The sequence below is a fragment of the Microcaecilia unicolor genome, chromosome 1 (genome assembly GCF_901765095.1).
Source record: "Microcaecilia unicolor chromosome 1, aMicUni1.1, whole genome shotgun sequence".
NCBI classification, from domain to species: Eukaryota; Metazoa; Chordata; class Amphibia; order Gymnophiona; family Siphonopidae; genus Microcaecilia; species Microcaecilia unicolor.
This window is the reverse complement of record NC_044031.1, coordinates 625,503,733-625,529,573: the sequence shown is the minus strand read 5'-3', so window position 1 is coordinate 625,529,573 and position 25,841 is coordinate 625,503,733. Positions and strand designations below refer to the sequence as shown.

General features: G+C 41.5%; 1 protein-coding gene across 1 annotated transcript in view; it reads left to right on the top strand.

Annotated features, from left to right (window-relative positions):
• The first annotated feature begins 5,579 nt into the window (after positions 1-5,579).
• Positions 5,580-25,841, top strand: part of LOC115460369 (zinc transporter 2-like) — an 81,732-nt gene continuing 61,470 nt past the window's right edge. Inside the window, exons 1-3 of the mRNA XM_030190155.1 lie at positions 5,580-5,781; positions 9,893-10,039; positions 23,339-23,492. Coding sequence (XP_030046015.1) covers positions 5,580-5,781; positions 9,893-10,039; positions 23,339-23,492 — 503 coding nt within the window. The remainder of the gene's footprint in view (positions 5,782-9,892; positions 10,040-23,338; positions 23,493-25,841) is intronic.

The following is a 25,841-nucleotide window of genomic DNA, read 5'->3' as shown; positions in this document are numbered from 1 at the left end:
GAGAGATTTGGGGAGTGAAGTGTGTGTGCAGCAGAGGAGGGGGAGGGAAGTGTGAAGTACATATCACAAAGTAGGATAACTGGAAACAAAAGTAAAAAAAAAAAAAAAGACCGGGGAATGAGATCAGGAAGAGAAGAAAGAGGCGGTAGGAAGAAACATCTAAAAATAATCTTAGATAATAGAATGGAGAGGGGATCCAGAGGAAGGATGAGGTGATCAAAGATAAGAAGAACTGGAGGGAGTGGAAATCAGAGGAAGGATGGAACTCTGAGACTTGGGGGTGGGAGAGAGACGGGACTTGGGGACTGGTTGGGGTAAGGGAGAAACTGGAGGACTGAGGGTAAGGATTGGATTTGGGGACTGGTGGGATGGGGACAGCAAGGAATTTGGTAATTATGGAAGAAGGGACTCAGATTGGCTGAGAAAGTGGGGACTTTGAAAGATAGATTTGGGAGAACAAAACAAGGAATTTGAGCATGAGAGAGGGACTTGGAGTCTGTGTGAACTTGGTACACTAGAGGCCTGGAAATTGAATAAGGATGAGTAGGAGAGTGTTAGATGAAGGGAGTATGAATGAGAGTATGAGAGTGTTGTTAAAAAAGAGAGATGAAGGTGGGGAGGAGTTGAGGTGTGTTGTGGAGGGTTATGTGAGAAGAAAGAATCTCTATAGGAGTGAGAAGGTGAAAATGAGACAAAGGAGATGGTAAAAAAGGGATATTGAGATGCTGGATGGGGATAACAATCCTATGAATCATACAGTTATAACTCATACCAGTCTTTTCATAAAATGTATCCCCTTTAAAAATGAAAGGTACACTTCTAATGCACTTTCTTTATTTCTTATATGTCAACAAGTACTCCAATATCACTTCTTTTGTATATTTATTTTTTATTTTTAAATATTAAAGGAAATGCCCTCAGATTACTTCAATTCACTCATTTGGTAATCACCAAGTGACACCTCAAAGATGGATGTATATTGAAATCTCCATCATTGGGTCATTGCCACTACTACCCACACCACAACTTAACATATACTGTTAAAGTGTCCAAGTCTAAACCAAAATTATATATAAATAATTGCTTCAACTTAAATAAGATTACTGAAATATCACATCTTTTAGTGCACTTCATGTCAATGTTTCTTTCACAATGCCCTCTGATAAGAGACTTTTTTCTTTTATAAGCTCTCTCCCGATGCTCCTTCATGTTTCAACAAGATTGCCCGACCATGGGGTTTTGTCTGAAGAGACTGTATCAAGGACTCAGGTGGCACCTCAAAACTCGAGCATTCCTCAAAATAGCTTCAAAGTTCACAGGCTGTCGACCTCAAGCAGAAAATTAGGCTTGAGACTAGGAGCAAATAATTGACAGGGAAGAAGTTGGTGCTTGGAGGAGATGAAAGGCAGAGGGAAATAGATGGGGGCTGAGGGGCTTAGTACAGAGAGTATATATGAAGGCCTAGGATAGGGAGTAGGTAAAATGTAAAGGGGGTATGGGAGGTTGGGGACAATTAGAGGTCTAGAGAAAAGGTGAGAGTGGAAGATGGAAAGCTCGAAGGTGAGTGAAAAGGAGGAGAAACGAGGGTGGAAAACAGGAAATGAGTGGTAAAATAGATATTTATTTTGAAAGAATTCACTCAAGGCAATGTACAGTAAGAATAAATCAAACATAAGCAATAGACAATTACAACAGTAAAAATATTCAAATAACAATACGAAATATGGCATAGTATACTGCTTACAATGCCAACACAATACGTAATAGAACATTTTAATAGACAGTGTAGGGTATAAGCAAAGATGGAACATACAGATAGGTAAGAGAGTAAGAGAAAATAAAGTGCCTGATTTTAAAGTAAGTTGCACATGATATCAGTGAATAGAGAAGCAAAGAGAAAATAGAGGAAAAAAAGATGTAGCAGAGGAATGGAAAACAAAAGTAGTAGGAGACAGAAGACATGGAAAGGAGATCCTGAGAAAAGAACCTAGAAGACTGACGAGAAAATGGAGCCTGGAACTAATCCAGTTAGAGAATAAAAGGGGAAATGGGACTTGATATACTGCCTTTCTGAGGTTTTTGCAACTACATTCAAAGTGGTTTACATATATTCAGGTACTTATTTTGTACCAGGGGCAATGGAGGGTTAAGTGCAGTGGCATAGCCAAGGGTGGGCCCGGGTGGGCCCAGGCCCATCCACTTTTGGGTTCAAGCCCACCCAATAGCAGCACATCTCTAATGTGGCTGGCAGAGATTCCCAAGCCCCACCAGCCGAAAACTCCCAACTGTCCCTCCTGCATACCTTTTAAATAGCAGATCTTTGCCTGCTACAAGCAGCGACTGATACATAGTGTCCGCACCGGCCCTGCAGCCTTCCCTCTGATATATTCCTGCTTTTGCAGAAACAGGAAGTTGCACCAGAGGGAAGGCTGTGGGGCCATCATGAGCACTGTGTATTAGTTGTTGCTCGTTGCCAGGGAAAATCTGCTATTTAAAAGGTATGCAGGGCAGGGGGATGTTTGAGAGACCATATGGCATGCAGGCAGGCAAGTGAGAGAGAGACCAAATTACTTGTGGGACAAGGCGGAGTTCTTCTGCCCACCCATCTTGGGCCCAGGCCCACCCATAATTGGGTGTCTGGCTACGCCCCTGGTTAAGTGACTTGCCCAGTCACAAGGAACTGCAGTGGGAATTGAATTCAGTTCCCCAGGATCAAAGTCCACTGCACTAACCACTAGGCTACTCCTCCACTAGCAACATTCCATGTGCCTGCCCTTGCAGATCAGCAATGCGGCCGCGCAGGCTTCTGTTTCAGCGAGTCTGACGTCCGACGTCAGACTCACAGAAAAAGAAGCCTGCGCAGCCGCGTTGCTGACCTGCAAGGGCAGGCTTCTACATGGAATGTTGCTAGTGGAACAGCAACATTCCATGTAGAATCTCAAATAGTAGCAACAGAATCTCAATAGTAGCAACATTCCATCTAGAATCTCAAATAGGGAAAGGGAAATAGGACTTGATATACCGCCTTTCTGAGGTTTTTGCAACTACATTCAAAGCGGTTTACATATATTCAGGTACTTATTTTGTACCAGGGGCAATGGAGGGTTAAGTGACTTGAGTCACAAGGAGCTGCAGTGGGAATCGAACTCAGTTCCCCAGGATCAAGGTCCACTGCACTAACCACTAGGCTACTCCTCACAAAGGGGCCCTTTTACTAAGCTGTGTAAGCATGTGCGTGTGCCCAATGCACACCAAAATGGAGTTACCACCCAGCTACCATGTGGCTCTTGCAGTAATTTCGTTTTTGGCATGCATCTGATACGCATGGCTGAAAAAGAATTTATTTTGGACGCATGTATCAGACACACCAAGTGGCGTTTGATGCGCATAGGTCATTACTGCCCAGTTACTGCGTGAGACTTTACCGCTGGTGGCTGGTGGTAAGGTCGCAGACCCAAAATGGACACGTTGGCAATTTTGATTTTGCCGCACGTCCATGTTTGGCAAAAAGTTTTAAAAAGGCCTTTTTTTAACAGGCGTGCTGAAAATGGATTGACATGCGCCCAAAACCTGTGTCTAAACTACCGCAAGCCATTTTTCAGCGCACCTTAGTAAAAGGGCCCTAAAGGTAGCAACTACAAATATTATTTCCCATTTTTTGAGGACTGAACTAATAGTTTTCCTGTGTTACAAAGTAGAAAATGCATTTCAGTTTTTCTTTTTCTAGCACTGCACTTTTCAGTCTAGCAATCAGAGGTTTTCAACCCAGTCCTCGGGACACACCTAGCCAGTCGGGGTTTTCAGGATTTCCCCATTGAATTCATCTTAAGTAGAGGAGTGTGGTAGCCATGTTAGTCCACTCTTAAGGTTATCAATAGAAATCAAACAAAATAAAACATGGAAAAGAAAATAAGATGATACCTTTTTTATTGGACATAACTTAATATATTTCTTGATTAGCTTTCGAAGGTTGCCCTTCTTCGTCAGATCGAAAATAAGCAAATGTGCTAGCTGACAGTGTATATAAGTGAAAACATTCAAGCATTACTATGACAGTCTGACATGGTGGGAGGAGGGGGGTGGGTAGGAAGTATGCATGGGAACATCAAAGCATATCATTGATATTCTAACAGGATGGGTGTGGATAGGTGAGGGGTGGAGAGAAATACAGTTTTATGGTTTATAATGGGCTAGGAACCCCAGATCCTTGTTAAGTCCTTTCTGTTGGGTGTTAAAATATTCAATCATTCTGACTTCAAAGGTCTTACGTTCTTGTATGGTTTTAAAGTTACCTTTCAGGATTCTCACTGTGAAGTCACTGGTACAGTATCCTGGTCCTGTAAAATGCTGACCAACAGGGGTGGGAACCCTACTGGCACCAGTATTGTTCATGTGATGTCTATGTAAATAGAATCTTGTCTTAAGCATCTGGCCTGCTTCTCCAATATAGCATCCTTCGTTACATTTTTTACACTGAATGATATATACCACATTGGAAGATGAGCAAGTGAAAGATTCCTTTATGTTGAATATCTTTCCTTTGTGGATGACTGTGGGGTCCTGTGAAATATTTTGGCATAGTTTGCAACTCGATAAATTACAGGGAAGTGTGCCCTTCTGTTCCTTTTCAGTCTGTGATGGAAGTTTACTTCTGATTAGCTTGTGTTTTAAGTTGGGTGGCTGTCGGAAGGCCAGTACTGGTGGGGATGGGAATATCTCTTTCAGTAATTCATCCTCCTGGAGTATAGGTTGTAGATCTCTTATGATTTTCCTCAGTTTTTCCAGCTCTGGATTGTATGTCACTACAAGGGGGATTCTGTCTGTGGAGTTTTTCTCCTTGTACTGTAGCAGATTCTCCCTGGGTGTTTTGAGGGAGGAGGCAATATTCTTGGAGATTATTTTGGGGTTGTAGCCTTTCTGTTTGAAGGATGCAGTCAGGCTTTTAAGGTGTCTGTCTCTGTCCCCTGGGTCAGAGCAGATATGGTGGTATCTTGTGGCTTGGCTGTAAATGATGGATTTTTTTGTATGTGAAGGATGGAAGCTGGAGTTGTGGAGGTATCTGCTCTGACCCAGGGGACAATCTCTTTATTTAAATATACACTCGACTCAACACAGCCGTGTTTCGGCGCTACAGACGCCTTCTTCAGGAGTCTATGAAATAAAACCAAACAATGGTAATAAAACAAACATGCAAAACAAAAGTAAGATAAGTATAAAACATTAAATGTGTGATGAACATAAATTACATATAAAATTTAAAATAAAAAAATTTAAAATAAAAAATAAGTCCACTTAATATCAGCCCCTATGGCTATATTCCTGATCACTCGACACAGATAACACAATCTGAAGAGAGCTAGCATGATTCTGTTATCTTTTGCTCAGTAGTCACTTGTGACGTTAGGAATGTCTATGCATGATTTGCTAACAGGAATTAAGATGCCCACAAATTGATGAAGGAATCAGACTGGCTGATGTTTCCATTTCCATCACAGTCTATTGTTATTATTTGTCTGGTCTTTCTCAGTTTTTCATCTCTGTACTGATTGCCTCCCTTCTTCCTCTTCCTCAGTGTATTCATGAAGACAAAGGAAGCCTTCCATACGTTCCCCTGTGAGAACAGCAATGGTGCAACTTCCATCGAGCTGGAGCGTCAGGTGACTCAGCACTGTCATGGCAGCCCAACATCAACCACAGAAAACTATGAAAAAAGACAGGCACAAAGAAAGCTCTGCCTCACCTGTGTGGTGTGCTTCGTCTTCATGATTGGAGAAGTTGTAGGTAACACATGACTATTCTAATTTGTGAGGTGCAACTTTGTGAGGGCTCAGGGCAACAAAGAGGGGAACAGCACAGCATGGAGCAGCACTAAAAGGAACGCTATGCAATAAAGTTAAGTGCAATATATCAGATTGTTTGGCATGTTCCAGTAATTATCACGCAACAGTGATTAGATTTAACAAAAAAACATAAAAACAAATCAGTAATCACAGAGTACTAGAGTGCAGCTTGTTAAGATTATTCAGTGCTGCACCAATGGGGTTTTTGCCTATGATGAAGAGAAGACTATTTGGTCTGTTTTAGCTCCGATAGATGAATATTTAATCTAGGAGCTCTTTGAGGCTTTTCCCCAATAACATTGTTATTTTGTATATAAGTGGATGTTTGAGTATTTAGATATTGTTGTATCTCCACATCACCAATTGTTTTTTTATTTGAGGTGCAACTTAGCCAGACCTGAATGCTCCCATATCCAAGGACGGAAACCAGATGCCTGATAACTTTGGCAACTGTAGTATCTACCACAAAAAGGGCATTTAAACTTCTAATACATTATTAATTTACAAAGGGCACTACTCCTTAAGAAATCCTACTTGATGAAATGTGGGGGTTTAACAGATCAATCTACCCATGGCCCTAAACAGCCACCGGTATTCAATCACAAAAAGTCATCACTATGTCCCCAACTCCTTACACCACTTGGTTTAATCTTTGTTCAGTCCCAATATTTTTTTTCATTTTCCATAAAAAAACATGTTAAATTCCACATAAATAATACAAAAATTTATCTTTTGTCCAAATGACAGCACTATAACCTATGGAACTTTGTCCGCCACATGTAAACCAACAAGACTAAAATGTTCAATCCAATGCAGCTGACATCACTGGTGCGAACACTCCAAGTCTCCATTTGACCTCTCCATCATGGTTAACTCTAAATACCTACTCCAACCAGTTTTGCCCACCTCAGGCTTTCTCAGAGAGTCCAGGAGCTAATCAAAGAGTCAGTATTTAAAAATTCAATTCCTCACGTTGGCCATGATACTGTAGTATCTGAAAATAAAAGGACAATGCCGACTCTGCAATATGGAAGGCAATGCAACTGATTACACCCTTAGGTGCATATTTATTCTTAGGATAAATAACAAAAGGGAGATAATGAGTGCAACCTCCACAGGTCACCAAGGTATATCAGAACAGCAAGACACAGTCCAGGACCAAAAGATGTACCAAGAAGAAATAAAATAAATAAATAAATAACCCCAAACAGAACTGTATTAAAAGCTTAATTAACATATAAATCTAAAAAAAAAAGGACCTAACATGGCCATGTTTCCATGCCTTGCCTGCATCAGGGGTCATAAAAATTAATTTCATTTATGTATTTCTATTCCCCCTTACCAATAACAATGGCTTGAAGTGGATTACAAAAGGCAAATATGCACTATAAAAGTACATTAAAAAACTTCCCACCATAGATCAATCAACATTAATATATTTCCTGAATAACCAGCCTCCCCCACCCCCAATATTCAAAATCATTTAACTGACCAGGAACGGCACCTGGACGGTTAAATGGTACTTAGCTGGCTATCCAGAGATTTGCAGTGGGAGATAGTCGGCTATCTCTCGCTGAATATTGCCAGTTAGTGGCTAGCCATTTATATTCCGCAATATAACTGGCTATCCATCAATATTTAATGTGGGTTTGGCAGCAAATTTTGGCCACGTGTATTGCTAGAATATCTTTGGCCAATTTGAACTTAACCAGCTTGGCTGATTAAGTTCATACTGGTCAAAAATAAACCAGTTATTCAATTCTAATCACTGTAAACTGCCCAGCATTGAATATTCGCCATTAGTGCCGACCACGGGAGTTACTACTTATCATTTCTATACGCTACTAGACATATGCAACACTGTACACTGAACATGTAAGAGACAGTCCCTGCTCAACAGAGCTCACAATCTAATCAAGGAGTGGAGGAGTGGCCTAGTGGTTAGGGTGGTGGACTTTGGTCCTGAGGAACTGAGTTCAATTCCCACTTCAGGCACAGGCAGCTCCTTGTGACTCTGGGCAAGTCACTTAACCCTCCATTGCCCCATGTAAGCCGCATTGAGCCTGCCATGAGTGGGAAAGCGCGGGGTACAAATGTAACAAAAAAAAAAAAAGACAGACAAACAGGTCAAATAAGGGATAAGGGAATTACTTAAGGTGGGAATGATGAAACAGACTTGAATGCTGAACAAGTGAATAGGAGTAAAAAGCAGCCCCCAAAAGGTGGGCTTTTGTCCTGGAACAACCTTCCTGAGCCCTTAAGCCAAGCCCTCTCCCTGCCCATCTTCAAGACTTTGCTTAAAGCCCACCTCTTCAATGCTGCTTTCGGCACCTAACTCTTACCTTTCAGGAAATCCAGACTGCCCCAATTTGACTGCCCCTATCGGACTGACTGTTCACTTCTCTTTTACATTGTAAGCTCTTTGAACAGGGACTGTCCTTTTGTGTTAAATTGTACAGCGCTGCGTAAACCTAGTAGCGCTTTAGAAATGTTAAGTAGTAGTAGTAGTAGTAAGGCTGGCCATCTTCCGACACAAATCGGGAGATGGCCTGCCATCTCTCAAGGCCGGCGAAATCGGCATAATCGAAAGCCTATTTTTGCCGGCCTCAACTGCAGTCCATCACGGAGCCAGCCAAACTTCAAGGGGGCGTGTTGGAAGGGTAGCGAAGGCGGGACAGGGGCGTGCCGGGGTGTGCTTAAGAGATGGGCGCCCTTGGCCAATAATGGAAAAAAGAAGGGCGTCCCTGGCGAGAATTTGGTCCACTTTATTTGGTCCCTTTTTTTTCAGGTCCAAGTCCCAAAAAACTGCCCGAACTGACCAGATGACCACAGGAGGGAATCGGGGATCACCTCCCCTGACTCCCCCAGTGGTCACTAACCCCCTCCCACCCGCAAAAAAAACAACTTTAAAAACTTTTTTTGCCAGCCTCTATGCCAGCCTCAAATGTCATACTCAGGTCCATCACAGCAGTATACAGGTCCCTGGAGCAGTTTTAGTGGGTGCAGTGGACTTCAGGCAGGTGACCCGAGGCCCATCCCTCCCCTACCTGTTATACTTGTGGTGGAAAACGGGAGTCCTTCAAAACCCACCCGAAACCCACTGTACCCACATGTAGGTGCCCCCCTTCATCCCTTAGGGCTATGGTAGTGGTGTATAGTTGTGGGGGAGGGGGTTGGGGTTTGGGGGTTTTTTGGGGGGGTTGGGGGGTTTGGGGGGGCTCAGCACCCAAGGTAAGGGAGCTATGCACCTGGGACCAATTTGCGAAGTCCACTGTAGTGCCCCCTAGGGTACCCGGTTGGTGCCCTAGCATGTGAGGGGGACCAGTTCACTACGAATCCTGGCCCCTCCCATGACCAAATGCCTTGGATTTTTTTGTTTTTGAGATGGGCACCATCAGTTTCCATTATCGGTGAAAACCGAGGGTGCCCATCTCTAAATCCGGCAATCATCATTTAGGTCGACCATCTTTAATGTTGACCTAAATGTTGAGATTTGGGCGCCCCCAACCGTATTATCGAAATGAAAGATGGACGCCCATCTCGTTTGATAATGTGGTTGGCCCTGCCCCTTCGTGGCACCGTCTTCGGACATAGATGCCCTTAGAGATGGGCGTTCCCATTCGAAAATGCCCCTCCACGTCTCTCTGTTATTCTAATGACTGTGTATGGATAAAGTCTTGGGACACGGTAGTTGAAACGCGATTGTGAGTATGAAACAAATGTATACTTTTGCTGTTACTAAGTGAATTGCTACAATAATTATTGTTGTGTGAATATTAGTGATCAATAAACAAGAGCATTCCAATTACTAAACTAGCTGATGTATCTCTCAAAGCTTTGAGCTACCTATATCCATCCTGTGGATGGAGAAAATGTGCAGCTTATCGGGGTCTTGCATTACTTGTTTGGTACTTCTCAGAAATCGTGTATGTGTGTCTGTCTCTTGCAAGCAAACAGGCTGATAACTTTCTATCCCAATACTCTATCCATACACTTAAAGGCCCCTGCTTCATGTTGTGAATACTGAAAATTGAATCTCTTCCATTTCTTAGGAGGCTACCTAGCCCACAGCTTGGCCATCATGACAGATGCAGCTCACTTGCTTACAGATCTAGGCAGCATGAGTGTCAGTCTCTTTTCCTTATGGCTTGCTTCCCGGACTCCAACTAAAACCATGAACTTTGGCTGGCACCGATCTGGTAAGGATACACTACTAGAACTAAACATTTATATAGTCCTACAAAAATATTTCACTTTTTCTACTTGTGCTTCTGTTGTATATGACCAAAATTCTGAGATCTGAGGGTAAATTTTATAAAAGCTAGGCAGCAGGGATGCTCATAGAAATGAGGCGTAACATGCATATGTGGAGGCTTTCCATTGCATGAATACTGGGTGGCACATGTATGGCAAAGCTCACAGAGGAGGGGTGTGTTCTGGTTGGGGAATGGGTATGGACTGACACATGCAATATGTATTTTCTATTATCAGAATACTAAGAATGTAACAGAATAATTGACATAAGTCTATCTAGCACATATCTTGCTTCTAACAGTAGTCAGGCTAGGTCACAAGTACCTAGCAGAATCCCAAATAGTAGCAAGATTCCGGAATCCCAAAAGAGTAGCAAGATTATAGGATCCCAAATAGTAGCAAGATTCCAGAATCCCAAAGAGTACCAAGATTCCAGGATCCCAAAGAGTAGCAAGGTTCCATGCTACCAATCCCAGGGATAAGCAGTGGTTTCCCCTGAGTCTTCATTAAAAATGGTTTAATCATTTTGCCTCCAGGAATCTGTCTAAACTTTGCTAAATCCAAATGTGTGAACTGGGTTACTTTCAGAAAGAGTAAACAATTGATTCATGTCTACCAGTTCCACTCCAGTCAAGATTTAGTAGTCCTCTCTCATATCCCCCTCAGCTGTCTTTTCTTATTTTTATTTTCATGTATTGCATTTGTATCCCACATTTTCCCACCTATTGGTAGGCTCAATGTGGCTTACATGGTTCCAGAGAGATGGTTACATATTCCGGAGTAATTGAATACAGAGTGTATAGTACAATTGATTAGAGATTGCATAGTGAAGCTGAACTCTTTATCCCTATCTCACATGAGAGTCGCTCCATCCCTTTAATCATTTTGGTTGCTCTTCTTTGTACCTTTTCTAATTTTGTTATATCTTTTTTGATGTTGACCTAAGGGACGTGAAAATGACCTCCTTTAAGGTCGGCTTCTTTAATCCGGGATCTGCCTTCAGAGCATTTGAGGGTGCTCAGTCAGCGATTTCTGAGTTCTCCTCGGGACGTCCTACGTCCGGATCTCTGCATCGATCGAGTGCTTCCTTTCCATTGCCCTCTGCAGCGAGTGGGGGAGGAGCTAATTTTTGTTTCTAATTCAATTCTGCGTGTTGTGATTGCACAGGATGTCATTACCGACATGGATGTAGCCACTGTGGCGGTTCACACCTGGCTTTCAGATGTTTCCATTCTAGACAGGGAGGTCACAGGGGTGGAGAGCCAGGGGTGAGCAGAGTGTTTGGTCAAGGCACTTTCACCCATTAAGCAGTCTACATTGCATTCATGGTTGCAGGTGTATCCTGATTGTGCATCCACTCATTTACTTTGGGATATGTTTTCTTTGGGCTGTGTCATTCCCTTTTGTAGCCCTCCTTTGACTTATGGTTGTTGGAATGCACCCTCTGTTGATCAGATGCGTTCTATTGTGTCTGAAACGTTGAGGAATGAGCTGCAGTTTGGGTCAGATTGCTGGTCCCTTTTTGTCTCCTCCTTTTCCTGACCTGGTTCTGTCCCCATTGGGTATTGTACCGAAGAAGGAGCCGGGAAAGTATCATTTGATACATAATTTGTCTTACCCTCCAGGTAACAGTGTTAATTCCTTTATTGCTCCAGAGCCTTGTTCATTCCAATATGCTTCGTTCCATCAGGCAGTGGACATGCTACACCTTTTGGGTCCTGGGGTCTTGATGGTCAAGGTGGACATAGAGTCTGCATTTCGGCTTTTACCTGTTCATCCAGACTCTTTCCATTTGTTAGTTTTCATTTTGATGGATTATTTTATTGTGATAGTAACATAGTAACATAGTAGATGACGGCAGAAAAAGACCTGCACGGTCCATCCAGTCTGCCCAACAAGATAACTCATATGTGCTACTTTTGTGTATATCCTACTTTGATTTGTACCTGTGCTCTTCAGGGCACAGACCGTATAAGTCTGCCGAGCACTAGCCCCGCCTCCCAACCACCAGCCCCGCCTCCCAACCACCGGCTCTGGCACAGACCATATAAGTCTGCCCAGCACTATCCCCGCCTCCCACCACCGGCTCTGGCACAGACCGTATATGTCTGCCCAGCGCTATCCCTGCCTCCCCAACCTCCAGTCCCGCCTCCCACCACTGGCTCTGGCACAGACCGTATAAGTCTGCCCTGCACTATCCCCGCCTCCCAACCTCCAGCCCCACCTCCCACTACCGGCTCTGCTATCCAATCTTGGTTAAGCTCCTGAGGATCCTTTCCTTCTGAACAGGATTTCTTTATGTTTATCCCACGCATGTTTGAATTCCGTTACCGTTTTCCTCTCCACCACCTCCCGCGGGAGGGCATTCCAAGCATCCACCACCCTCTCCATGAAGAAATACTTCCTGACATTTTTCTTGAGTCTGCCCCCCTTCAATCTCATTTCATGTCCTCTCGTTCTACCGCCTTCCTATCTCCGGAAAAGGTTCGTTTGCGGATTAATACCTTTCAAATATTTGAACGTCTGTATCATATCACCCCTGTTTCTCCTTTCCTCCAGGGTATACATGTTCAAGTCAGCAAGTCTCTCCTCATACGTCTTGTTACGCAAATCCCATACCATTCTCGTAGCTTTTCTTTGCACCCCTTCGATTCTTTTTACATCCTTAGCAAGATATGGCCTCCAAAACTGAACACAATACTCCAGATGGGGCCTCACCAACGACTTATACAGGGGCATCAACACTCCCTTTTTTCTGCTGGTCACACCTCTCTCTATACAGCCCAACAACCTTCTAGATACAGCCACCGCCTTGTCACACTGTTTCGTCGCCTTCAAATCCTCAGATACTATCACCCCAAGGTCCCTCTCCCCGTCTGTACCTATCAGACTCTCGCCACCTAACACATACGTCTCCCGTGGATTTCTATTCCCTAAGTGCATCACTTTGCATTTCTTTGCATTGAATTTTAATTGCCAGACCTTAGACCATTGTTCTAGCTTCTTCAGATCCTTTTTCATGTTTTCCACTCCCTCCGGGGTGTCCACTCTGTTACAGATCTTAGTATCATCCGCAAATAGGCAAACTTTACCTTCTAACCCTTCGGCAAGGTCACTCACAAATATATTGAACAGAATCGGCCCCAGCACTGATCCTTGAGGCACTCCACTACTCACCTTTCCCTCCTCCGAGCTAACTCCATTCACCACCACCCTCCATTCTGTCCGTTAACAAGTTCCTAATCCAGTTCACCACTTTAGGTCCTATCTTCAGCCCATCCAGTTTATTTAAAAGCCTCCTGTGGGGAACCGTGTCAAAAGCTTTGCCGAAATCTAAGTAGATTACGTCCATAGCTCATCCCTGATTCAATTCTCCTGTCACCCAATCAAAAAACTCAATGAGATTCGTTTGGCACGATTTCCCTTTGGTAAAACCATGTTGTCTCGGATCTTGCAACTTATTGGCTTCCAGGAAATTCACTATCCTTTCCTTCAGCATCGCTTCCATTACTTTTCCAATAACCGAAGTGAGACTTACCGGCCTGTAGTTTCCAGCTACTTCCCTATCACCACTTTTGTGAAGAAGGACCACCTCCGCCATTCTCCAATCCCTCGGAACATCTCCCGCCTCCAAGGATTTATTAAACAAATCTTTAAGAGGACCCGCCAAAACCTCTCTGAGCTCCCTTAATATCCTGGGGTGGATCCCGTCCGGTCCCATGGTGATAAATGCATGTCAATGAGCTGCTCTATTTTGTATTCTTATTTTGAAACCTATTCTACTTTTGTGCACTGGGTGGTGGAGTGGGTCTCTGGTTTTGAGTTAATAGTCCATTATTTAGATGATTTTTTATTTGATGGTCCTACTGGAAGTTCACAATGAGGTTTATTGGTGACAGCTTTTGAAATAGTGGCCCAGGAGTTGGGCATTCCTCTGGCTGTGGATAAATTAGAGGGGCTCAGTGAGACTTTGGTTTTCCTGGGTATCGAATTCGATTCAGTCCATATGGATTGTTAACTTCCTTTGGTGAAGGTTGAAGCATTGACGGCTGCCACTGATGATGCTTGTGCCCATTCTAAGGTGACTTTGCGTGATATTCAAGTGTTGGTTTGGCAGTTCAGTTTCACAGCGCGTGTTATCCCTGTGGGATGCATTTTTTCCCAGCGTTAGGCATTTATGTCTGGAGTTTGCAGAAAAAACATCAACGGGTTCGTCTGCCTAGACTAGTGCACAAGGATTTATTATATTGATGTCAATTTTTGCATCATTTCAATATGGTGAGGATGTGGCAAAGGGATCCAGTGTTTAATGTTGATTTTGGGCCTATTTACAGATGCATCTGGGGCTGTGGGATTTGATGCATATTGTGGTGGGGCGTGGTGTGCTCACTCATGGCCTGGGTAGTGGAGGGAACATGGGTGGTGTACCAATATTGCTTTCATTGAGTTGTTCCCTAAGTTGTATTGGTGATATGGGGTGCTTGTCTGGCAAATAGGAGGATGATTTTTTTCCTCAGATTATAAAGTGGTGGTGCAAGCAATTAATTATCTTACTGCTTGTTGTCCTTTATTGGTGGCTGTTCTGCATCTCATTGTTTTAGTTTATTTGGACTATAATATTTCTTTTATCAGCCAGTCATGTTCCAGGAGTTTTTAATGATATTACTGATGCTCTTCACAGTTACAGTGGACCCGTTTTTGAGTCTTGGCTTCATCTGCGGATCGTTTGCCTACAGTGAATTGGCACATTTTAGAAACCCATACATGTTTTCAAGAGTCTCGTCCTACCATCGCATATTCAAGAAACAAAAATTTAAAAGAACACTTAGTCCCTTCAACACTTCCAGAAGAAATCCTAGGTGACACAGTATTCTTTGGACACTATCCATGTGGGAAATGCACAGTGTGCAAACATTGTATCACTTTACAAAATTTCACACACCCAGTCACCAAAAAGATTTTTTCATTGAAACATTCAACAAACTGTACAACCACCCATGCAATATATGTCATTAAGTGTCCATGTGAACGTCTATACGTAGGCAAAACAAAAAGAATGATTAAAACGAGGATCATAGAACATAGGTCCTGCATAAGTAGGAACATTACGACAGCTCCGTTAGTGAATCACTGGTATGAGGCAGAACATACAATAGATGATTTAACATTTTTTATCATTAAACATATCCAAGAGAAATGGAGAGGTGGTAATATAGACAATATTTTATTGAAAGAAGAACAACGCCTCATTTATACACTTAATACTGTTTCACCATATGGTCTGAACATGGAACTAGATTTAATTCCCTTTGTGTGATCTTATACATTGTCACACATTGTTACACATTGTTAGATTTCCTTGTCCATTTTCTTAGGTTTTTGTTATTTTACATTAGTTATATGTAGAAATGTATTTATCTTAAGATATCAATTCCTAAATAGGAAATACAATATACTGTCTACAAAGATTTAGAATTATATGTTTTCCTTGTCTCTATTTTTATTTTCTGCATTAGCTTTGTTTATAATATAATATGCTGTCTACAGATTTCTCTTTAAATTTTATGTACACTAATACAAAATTACAATATTTATTATCTAACTAGTATTTTATAATTATAATATAATATATATACTATTATTTTTTGAAGTGTTTATAAGTACAACATAAAGTATTTTTAATAGTGCTAAGAAACAAATTTGATTTTAAAATGATTAATACACAATGACTTTTTCAATATTTTTAAGTCTTTATGTTAGATAATATATAACATTTTTACACATATTTTCGTTTGATAGAACATCCGAAAATTACATACGTTCTCAATATTTAATGAGTAGTTATTTTGCATCTATCATTTACATTAGATAGATTAAGATTAATATCCTTAGATTAAAAAATAATTGACATCTATATTAACCTTATATATTTATTAAGCATTAAAATAATATTTTATCGTTAACTGAATACTTTAGACGAAATTGAATCTCTGCATGATATATTGTGACACACTTCTTTGAACAACAAAAAAAGAATAGATATAAACATTAGACCAGTTAAATATATACAATGTAACTGAATTTTACTCGATTGAGTAGGCTAATTTTCTCTTCATCTAAACAGCCATATATTACTGTTTAACTTTCTAGTTTGTTCAAATAATTTAGCAATTTAATTATAGATAATTAGCGATAGATTGGAATCAATGTAACGACGTTCAGTCTTCAAGATCACTATTTTACTTTCAATTGTGAGTTTAATCATTTTGTCCACTTATCAATTTTACAACCTAAAATTATTGCACAATACAAGTCCTGATCTAATAGAAATAATATATAATGCTTCAATAAGACTGCTTGATCTTTTTCGCTCCATCTTGGATATACAAGAGAATTCATATATTTTACATATGCAATCATTTGTTAATTTGATTGAATTAATAGAAATTATCATCTAAGGGTGTTAATACATAAGCAGTGACGTGTATTAGCTACAGTTTACTCTTGGCGGGAATAGTCATTTCAAAAAATGCGGATATGACGTGGCACAATGACGTGTTCAGTAGCTTCTACATCTCTATAAAGGAAATTACATACGTCAATGCAGTTGATTGCCAGCGAATGCCAGTAGCTTCGGAACTTTGTTCAACGAGATATAGACACATTTTCCACAACAGTATTCTCCATAACGGTAAGAAACCAAGACTAAACTTAGAGTATATATCATATAAATATTATATAAATCTATGGAAACGCGTATATATTTTTTAAATTCGACAACTTCTGTAGGAGTTATTTCCATTTCCAATATATTCCATAGATCTGACCTTATGAAATATTTATATAATATAAAGCATGCAGTTAAATACAGAGAGAATTTGCATTATCCACAATTTTTGTCCTGCTGATAGACTTGCAATAGATACACTCAGCTGAAAAATGATATAAGCGATGTATACAAGACTATTTTCTATAGATATACTATTTCGTCTTTTAGACTCTCGTTATATATATCATAAAAACATCGTTTCCCGCTTCGATTACAAACACCTTATATCCTTCTATTAATAGAACTATATACAAGACAGCACATAACTGATATGAGACATATGATCTTTAATAGGAAAGAAATAGAACTATAGTAAGATTCAGAATATCTTTCTCCATAGTTTACATATTCTCTTTCTCTTTACCATACAGATTGTTGTTAAATCACGCACATAGCCTTTTTAAAGGCAGAGTGTTATTGAATTAAGCTTTATTGAATATCCTACAAGAACTCATATTGCCAGAGAATACATATATGGTGTAACAGGTAAATTTAAAAATTAAAAACTAAATACATTTTCTTCTTCTGTATATGCACTGTATACTAAGATTGGATATAATATTTTTAACTGCATAATAATAATTTTAACTGCATAATAATTATTTATTTGCATCATCTCATATATGTATATAGAAGACATAGCATCGCAGAAATTTTGTTAATTTAAATATATGCAATTAGTTTTCAAACATATAATTCTTAATAATAACATGAGATTCATTTACATATAAAATTAAAATTGAGTTATTGACTTTCTTTATCAGTTCATTAAAAGTATGTATTTTATTTGTGTATTTATTGTTGTTTTTATATCACATTCAGCTATATCTTTTTCCAAAACGCAACTAAAAAACAAAAGACCATTGATTGTAGTACATTTATTTCTTTGTTTTTTATTATATATTTGTATATAGTTTAAGAGATAAAAATTGACATGTTTTACATTAAATTTAATTTGTTTCATTTAGACTCCTGACGCAGGCCGGTTGGGCCGAAACACAGCTGTGTCGAGTCATATCACCTTAATAAATTCACATTTTTTTATCTTACTTGTGTCGTCTTTTTCTGATTTTTGTTTTTAGTTATATTTTCATTTTTTTAGTTTTTCATTTTTTTGTATATATTTTTGCATTTCTTCATTTTTTTGTTTCCCGTTCTTTACATTTTTTGGGTTCCTTTTTTTACTATTTTTTACATCCCACTGTTTATCTGTGTCATCTTCGCTGTTTTGGATTATTGTTGTTTTTTGCGAAGACAGGTTTCTTCTGTATTTATTACACCAGCTTCCTGAAGCCATCAGAGCACTGCTAAGGAGATCATTAGCACCGAGTACGTGGAAATCCTATATGTCACGATGACGAAGACTTTGGGGATTTTTGGCTCTTCAGAGCCTTTCTTGTGAATTTCCTGTGCCAGTCTCTCTGTTAGTGGAGTTTATTATTTTTGCTGAGGCTCAGGGTTGGTCAGTGGGGCTGCTGCATCAGGTATTGGCTAGTATGACCTTTGTCTCTCAGATTTGAGGTTTTTCTGATCCTACTGATGTTTTTATTATTAAGAAATTAATTCATGGGTATGCTAGGTGGCCACAAACTATGGCTGCTAAGTCAGTGAGGTTGCCCCTTCTGTATGATCATGTGACAGCTTTGTTTGGGGTAATGAGGGAGGTTTCATTCATCTTTTGAGGTGGTTCTTTTTCAGTTGGCATTTACAATTTGTTTCTTTGGCGCTTTTCATGTTGGGGAGTTGGTAGCTCCTTCACGTCTTGCAGATGGATCCACTGGTTTGCTATTGGATAGCGTTTTCGTACAGCCTAGGAGTTTGCACTTGAAAATTCAGCATTTCAAGACAGGCCAAGTGGGTAGGAGTACCTGGGTACATTTGTGAGCTTCTGTTGGATTGGTGGCTTGCCCGGTGTTTTGTGTGGTGACTTATGTCCAGATACGGCTGCCTGGTGGTTTATTTTGGCTGGTACATGAGAATGGGAATCCTTTGACCTGTTTCCAGTTTGCTGCTGTTTTGCGGGTGGGTCTTAGTTGTTTGGGCTTTGAGCCTTCCCAATTTGGGACTCACTCATTTCGTATCAGGGTGGCTTTGTCTGCTGCACAGTGTGTGTGTGGGGGGGGGGGGGGGGGGAGGGTTCCCCTGATGTTCCTGTCGTTATTTGGGTTATATGCGATGTCCTGTTAATTCCATTGCTTGTTAATTTATTTTCTGAGTTACTTTTTCACGATTGCTTCCTCCTGATTTCTGTGCTTGGCTCTGTGGCTATTCACATACTGTATATTCTGGGCCCAGAAGAGGGCGGTTTTGTTCCAATGGGGAGCGAATCTTGGCTTGGCAGAGCAAGGCATTTGAGTTCACTGGCTGGGCATTTGTGGGATGTTATGGGATCAGCTGCTGTCTACTCTTCTTCAAGCGCACTGTTTTTCATCTCCAGAATTTATATTAGTTCATTTATTTGGGTTAAAGGGATTAATTTAATTCCCCATATGAAGCAGGATTTGGCTGTGGTCAATGTTTAGTGTGGTCTGCAAGGAGGTGAGGAACGTGGAAGCTATTGAGCACCTTCAAAAACATGTGAATTTTGAGGTAGTGCGTTTTGTTGTGGGTTTAGGGGGTATGGTTCTTACTCATAAATTGATTTCTTCTGACTGTCCTGGCCTGTATCGATCAGATGGAGTCCACTTGTCTGAAACTGGGCAGATATTTTACAGGGCTGGGATGGACCTAGTCTTAATTGTTAATCTAAATTTAGTAGTTGTTAATGAATAATTTGTCTGAACTTTAGAAAATTATGTAACCCTCCATGGAGAAAGGGAGTTTCATAGATGCTTTCTAAAGGTATTTGTAGCAAAACAGTCTCATGAACCACAGTGAAGTATTTTAGCATTTTTAAAACATGGTCAGGCCAATATTTAAATCAAGTTATACATTCACTAGTAGCTGAAAGAAATCTTGAGAGCAGCGATATTCAATTATCTGAATAAGATATACGTTTTGGTTTGCTGAATATCAGGCAGATAGACATGGAGACTGCTTGATGGAGGTAATTCTGTAAAAGTCACCTAAGGTCTGGCGCCAGGAAGATGTACACTACGTCTGGATTCTATAATGGCAATAACCGCTGTAGAATAGAGTGTGTTCACATTTACGCAGCTAACTTTAGATGTGAACACTTTTGCTAGCTCAATGGCTGGGATAAATGCTCATAGTTAGGAGCGTAACTACCTGTCATGTCCCAAACCCTCCCAAGTTCCTTCCTGGTCTTCTCCTCCTTGCAGTTGGCAGCGATAGATTTTACGCAGGCAACTTATAGAATTGCAGCTATGGCAGTTATCCACCTAACCACAAATTAATGGTTGTCAAGGCCAATTATTGGTAGTTATGGCCAATTAAGTGCCTATTTAATGTCACTTAGGGTCTTATTTTCAAAAGAGAAAAACGCCGAAAAAGTGTCATAAAACACCGTTTGGACAGATATCTTCTCAAAATGTCCAAAGCGGTATTTTAAAAAACCTATTTTGCAGACGTTTATCTATGCAGTTCGTCTGCAGTGCATCCAAATCACAAGGGGGCATGTCGGGGGTGTTTTGAAGGTGGGATTAGGGCGTTCCTAACACCTGGACATTTTATAACGTTAATGGAAGAAAACAAAAACGTCTAGGGCTAAAACTTAAATGTTTTGACCTAGACCTGTTTTTATAATGAACAAAGCACAAAAAGGTGCCCTAAATGACCAAATGACCCCTGGAGGGAATCAGGGATGACACCCCCCTTACTCCCCCAGTGGTTACTGAGCCCCTCCCAGCCTCTGTGACAGCTTCAGATACAATTCAAACTCCTCTTAATGACTTACAAGTGCATTCACTCTGCAGCTCCTCAGTACCTCTCCACTCTTATCTCTCCCTACACTCCTTCCCAGGAACTCCATTCATCGGGTAAATCTCTCTTATCTGTACTCATCTCCTCGGCTGCCAACTCCAGACTCCATTCATTTGATCTTGCTACACCAGACGCCTTGAACAGACTTCCTGAATCCGTATGTCAAGTTTCAGCTCTGTCTTCAGATCTAGGCTAAAAGCCCTCCTTTTGAGGCTGCTTCTAACTCCTAACTCCTATTCACTTGAACAGTACCCATGTATGTGTTATAATTCCCACCTAATGTAATTCCCTTATCCTTTATATGTCCTGTTGGTCTGTCTTAATTAGATTGTAAGCACTGTCAAGCAGGGAATATCTCTTACATGTTCATTGTACAGTGCTGTGTACGTCTAGTAGTGTTATAGAAATGATAAGTAGTAGTAGTATATTGTAGCCAGGTCTATTAGAGCAGCAAGCAGGTCCCTGGAGTAGTGTACTGGTCAGTGGAGTGCACTATAGAGAGGAGGACCCAGGCCCATATCCCACTCTACCTGTTGCACTTGTGGTGGAAAATGTGATCCCTCCCACACTCCCCCAAAATCTAATGTACTCATATATAGGTGACCCCTTCACCCATAAGGGCTATTGTAGTGTATAGTTGGGGGATGTGGGTTACGAGTGGGTTTTAGAGGGCTCAGCAGCAGGGGAGTAGCCAGACAGAAGATTTTGGGTGGGCCTAGTCAGAAGTGGGTGGGCACAAAGTGTTCACCTCCACCCCCCCCCCCCTCCCCTCCATGCAATGAGGCCAGTTTCAGCAGCTTAGGAAGCTTAGACTGCTGAAGTGGAGAGCATTGTTTTCAGCACCATCAGGGGGAGGTCTTCAGCTGGTGGAGCTTGGGATCCCCACTAGCTAGCACTAAATATGTGCTGCTGTTGGGTGGGCCTGAGCCCTAAGTGGATGGGCCCCGGCCTATCTGTGGCTACGCCACTGCTCAGCAAACAAGATAAGGGAGTAATGGTGAGATGTGTACCTGGGAGCTTTTATATGAAGTCTACAACAGTTCCCCCTCGGGTGCTCCATTGCTCTCCTGTGATGTGTTTGTGGCCAGTCTACTAAGATTGCTGGCTCTACCTACATCTCAGTGGCTTAATTTTGTGCATTTTGCATTTGGACGGTTTCTTTTCTGAAAATGGACCAAAACGATAAGCGCACAGAGCATAAAACCAATTAGCATGTAGCCATTAAAAAAAAAAAAGATAGACATTTTGCAGTTTCGAAAATGGCTATATTTCCTATTCAGATTTGGAAAGTTTAGCGCAAAATGTCTAAAGCCTGATTTAGATGTCATATTGAAAATGCCCTTCTGCACCCATGAAATTACATGTGTAACTAACCTGGTTCTATTACTGCGCAGTACGCACCCAGTTGGGGTTTTAAGTTTGGACACCATTTATAGAGTTGTGGGCAGACATTAAGTTAAACACGACATCAATGCCTTTAACCTATTCCAAACTTCTTAATACAATTCCCAACTCTCTGTCTGGTATTTAAAAATGTTACAACAAAATACAAACCAGAGTAATAACTTAAAGAGATCTATGAGAAGACTGACTTTGAAGAATATAAGGCAAATACCCTGGAAACCTTATGTGAATCTTTTATAAAAAGTTTGTGAAGTGAAGGAGAGATTCTCAGAGTGTTAACTCAGCTAAACGGAGCAGCACCTGAGGGTAAATATCTGCTCCTAAGGGTGGACAAGTTTCTCGATCATCGAAAGTCTCCCAATTTTTTCCATATAGTGCGAGCAAACAAAACCAGTGCTCCCAAATACATTGTGATAAAAATCACCAAAAGATAACAAATAATAACTTCAAAGTCTATCTACTCATAGACTTTGAAGTTATTATTTGTTATCTTTTGGTGATTTTTATCAGTTTGCTCGCACTATATGGAAAAATTGGGAGACTTTCGATGATCGAGAAACTTGTCCACCCTTAGGAGCAGATATTTACCCTCGGGTGCTGCTCCGTTTGGCTGAGTTAACACTCTGAGAATCTCTCCTTCACTTTACAAACTTTTTATAAAAGATTCACATAAGGTTTCCAGGGTATTTGCCTTATATTCTTCAAAGACAGTCTTCTCATAGATCTCTTTATTACTCTGGTTTAACCTATTCCAGTCACTGTTCCAGTTTGTTACATTTGTACCCCGCGCTTTCCCACTCATGGCAGGCTCAATGCGGCAGGCAATGGAGGGTTAAGTGACTTGCCCAGAGTCACAAGGAGCTGCCTGTGCTGGGAATCGAACTCGGTTCCTCAGTTCCCCAGGACCAAAGTCCACCACCCTAACCACTAGGCCACTCCTCCAGTTCAGAATCAGTCCCAAAATGAAAGACTGTTTTTTAAGATGAGCAAGAAGTCTTGTCTGAGGGTGATTACCAGTGACACATGCCACCTATCAGGGCTTTCAACTTGCTGCAGCGTTCAGGCAAAAGACAGTGGGGGCCCTTCCTTTCTGGGGTTGATCCTTTGCTTTCTCTTGGATACTTTGCAGAGATTCTTGGAGCACTGGCTTCTGTGCTGTCCATTTGGATTGTGACTGGCGTGCTGGTTTATCTAGCTACAGTAAGGATTATCAGTAATGACTTTGAGATCCATGGACATGTCATGCTCATCACATCTGGCTGTGCCGTAGGAGTCAACTTCATGTGAGTCTATTTTCTTAAGTCCCAGAAGTGTTATAATGGTTTTTAATATACTAAGGAAAATATAGTCTGCGTACAATCTTCATGTGTCATCACCCTTTCTTTTATGTCTGTAGTGTTCTAGGCAAAGTACAGTGTAGTTTAAACAGCCAGCTTAAACCATTCACAAGTAGACGCTCAGTAGACCCTCAATCCCTAAGCAAATCTTCTTTATTGTAGTACTCAGAATAAACAAGGAATATCCAACTTACAGTTCAGTAGCTTAGACAGAGTTGTTCCTTTCTGCACAGAGTCTGTATCTAGCCATCCCAGGGGCAAGGAGATGGCCAGAACCTGAAAAGCTGTAACACTCAAAGGAGAATAAGGGGGGAAAACTCAGGGAAAATAAATAGAGAATGACTTGGGGAGATGGTGAAAAATCTTGATGGAATTATCATAAATTAAGAAGGGATCAGCCTCTAGAACAGCTGCTGATCACAAAAGCAGGGCCGGTCTTAGGCAGAGGCAACCAAGGCGGCCGCATAGGGCCCCGCGCCTAAGGGGGCCCCGCTCTGCCTCCGCTCCGACCTCCGCTCGCCTCGGACGACCGTCCGCATCATTCATGATGATCCTGCGGCTCGGCCACTCCACTTCTGGGGAGGGGAGGTTTCATGATAGCATTGTGCTTATTATTTCAATCAGTTTTTTTGTACAAGTTTAGCTTCATTTGTCTTTATTTGAAATTTCATAAATAAAAAAAAATTCTAAAAATGGAATAATCATCAATGGGGTGGAGCTAGGGTGGGGGCGGAGCTAGGATGGGGCCCCACCAAATTGGTCTGCACAGGGCCCCGCACTTGCTAAGACCGGCCCTGCACAAAAGTATGCAAGGAAGACTGGGTTCTCTCACACAGCCCGCAGAGGCAGAGAGGGAAGGCTGACCCTAACTCAGAGCTAACAGCCAACAGGGAAAGTTCACAAGGAGTCAATCGCAGGATATTGCAAACTATAGGAAAAGCAGTCCTAATACATAGTGCTATCTATTATACAGACAATATAATTGAATACAAATAATACTCATCCTATATAATAAAACGCACCTCCAACATTCTGAAGCTGACTGCATGGCTGAGGCATTCCTGCTCGCTGTATCCATCTCCTGAATTGACATCACGTACTTCCGGGTTTGTCACAAGCAGAAGTGACCAACCACAAGGTTTATCGGCTTCAGAATGTTGGAGGTGCATTCTATTAAATAGAATTGGTCAGTTCCTTGAAGCACAGCCAGAGCTCAGCGTCCTGCACAATAACGCTCAGACACCAAAGAGAGAGGGGGGGGGGGGGCCTGACACCAGAGAGAGGGAGGGAGGGAGGGAGGGAGGGAGGGAGGGAGGGGGGAGGTATCTCTGTCACACACACTCTCTCTCTCTCACACACTCTCTCTCTCTCACAGTCAGTCTTTCTCTCTCTCACTCTAACACACTGTCTCTCACACATTCTATGTCTCAAACTGTATCACATTCACTCTCTATGTGTCACACAGTCACTCACACACTCTCTTGGTCTCATACACTCAGTCTCACAGAGAGTCTGTGTCTCACACACACTCTCTCGCACACACTGTATCTGTGCGAAACACACACTCTCTCTCTCTCTCTCACACTGTGTCTCACATACGCACTTGCACAAACTCTCATTCTCACACACACTCTCTCTCTCACAGACACACTCGTACCCAGACTCACTCTCTCTCTCACACACACACACACTCGCACATTCACTCTCTCTATCACACACAGTCACTCTCACATACACTCTCTCAAACATACACACTCCACGGAAAACCTTGCTAGCGCCCATTTCATTTGTGTCAGAAACGGGCCTTTTCTTACTAGTATTAAATATACATCACTATCAGGCTTATTTTCGAAAGAGAAGGGCTCCCATCTTTTGACACAAATCGGAAGATGGGCGTCCTTCTTCCAGGGTCGCCGAAATCGGCATAATCAAAAGCCGATTTTGGGCATCCTCAACTGCTTTCTGTCGCGGGGATGACCAAAGTTCATGGGGGCATGTCAGAAGCATAGTGAAGGCGGGACTGGGGCATGCCTAACACATGGGTGTCCTTGACCGATAATGGAAAAAAGAAGGGCATCCCTGATGAGCACTTGGGTGACTTTACTTGGTCCATTTTTTCTTTCTTTATTTTATTTATTTATTTAGATTTTGCTCACACCTTTTTCAGTAGTAGCTCAAGGTAAGTTACATTCAGGTACTCTGGATATTTCTCTGTCCCAGGAGGGCTCACAATCTAAGTTTGTACCTGAGGCAATGGAGGGTTAAGTGACTTGCCCAAGATCACAAGGAGCAGCA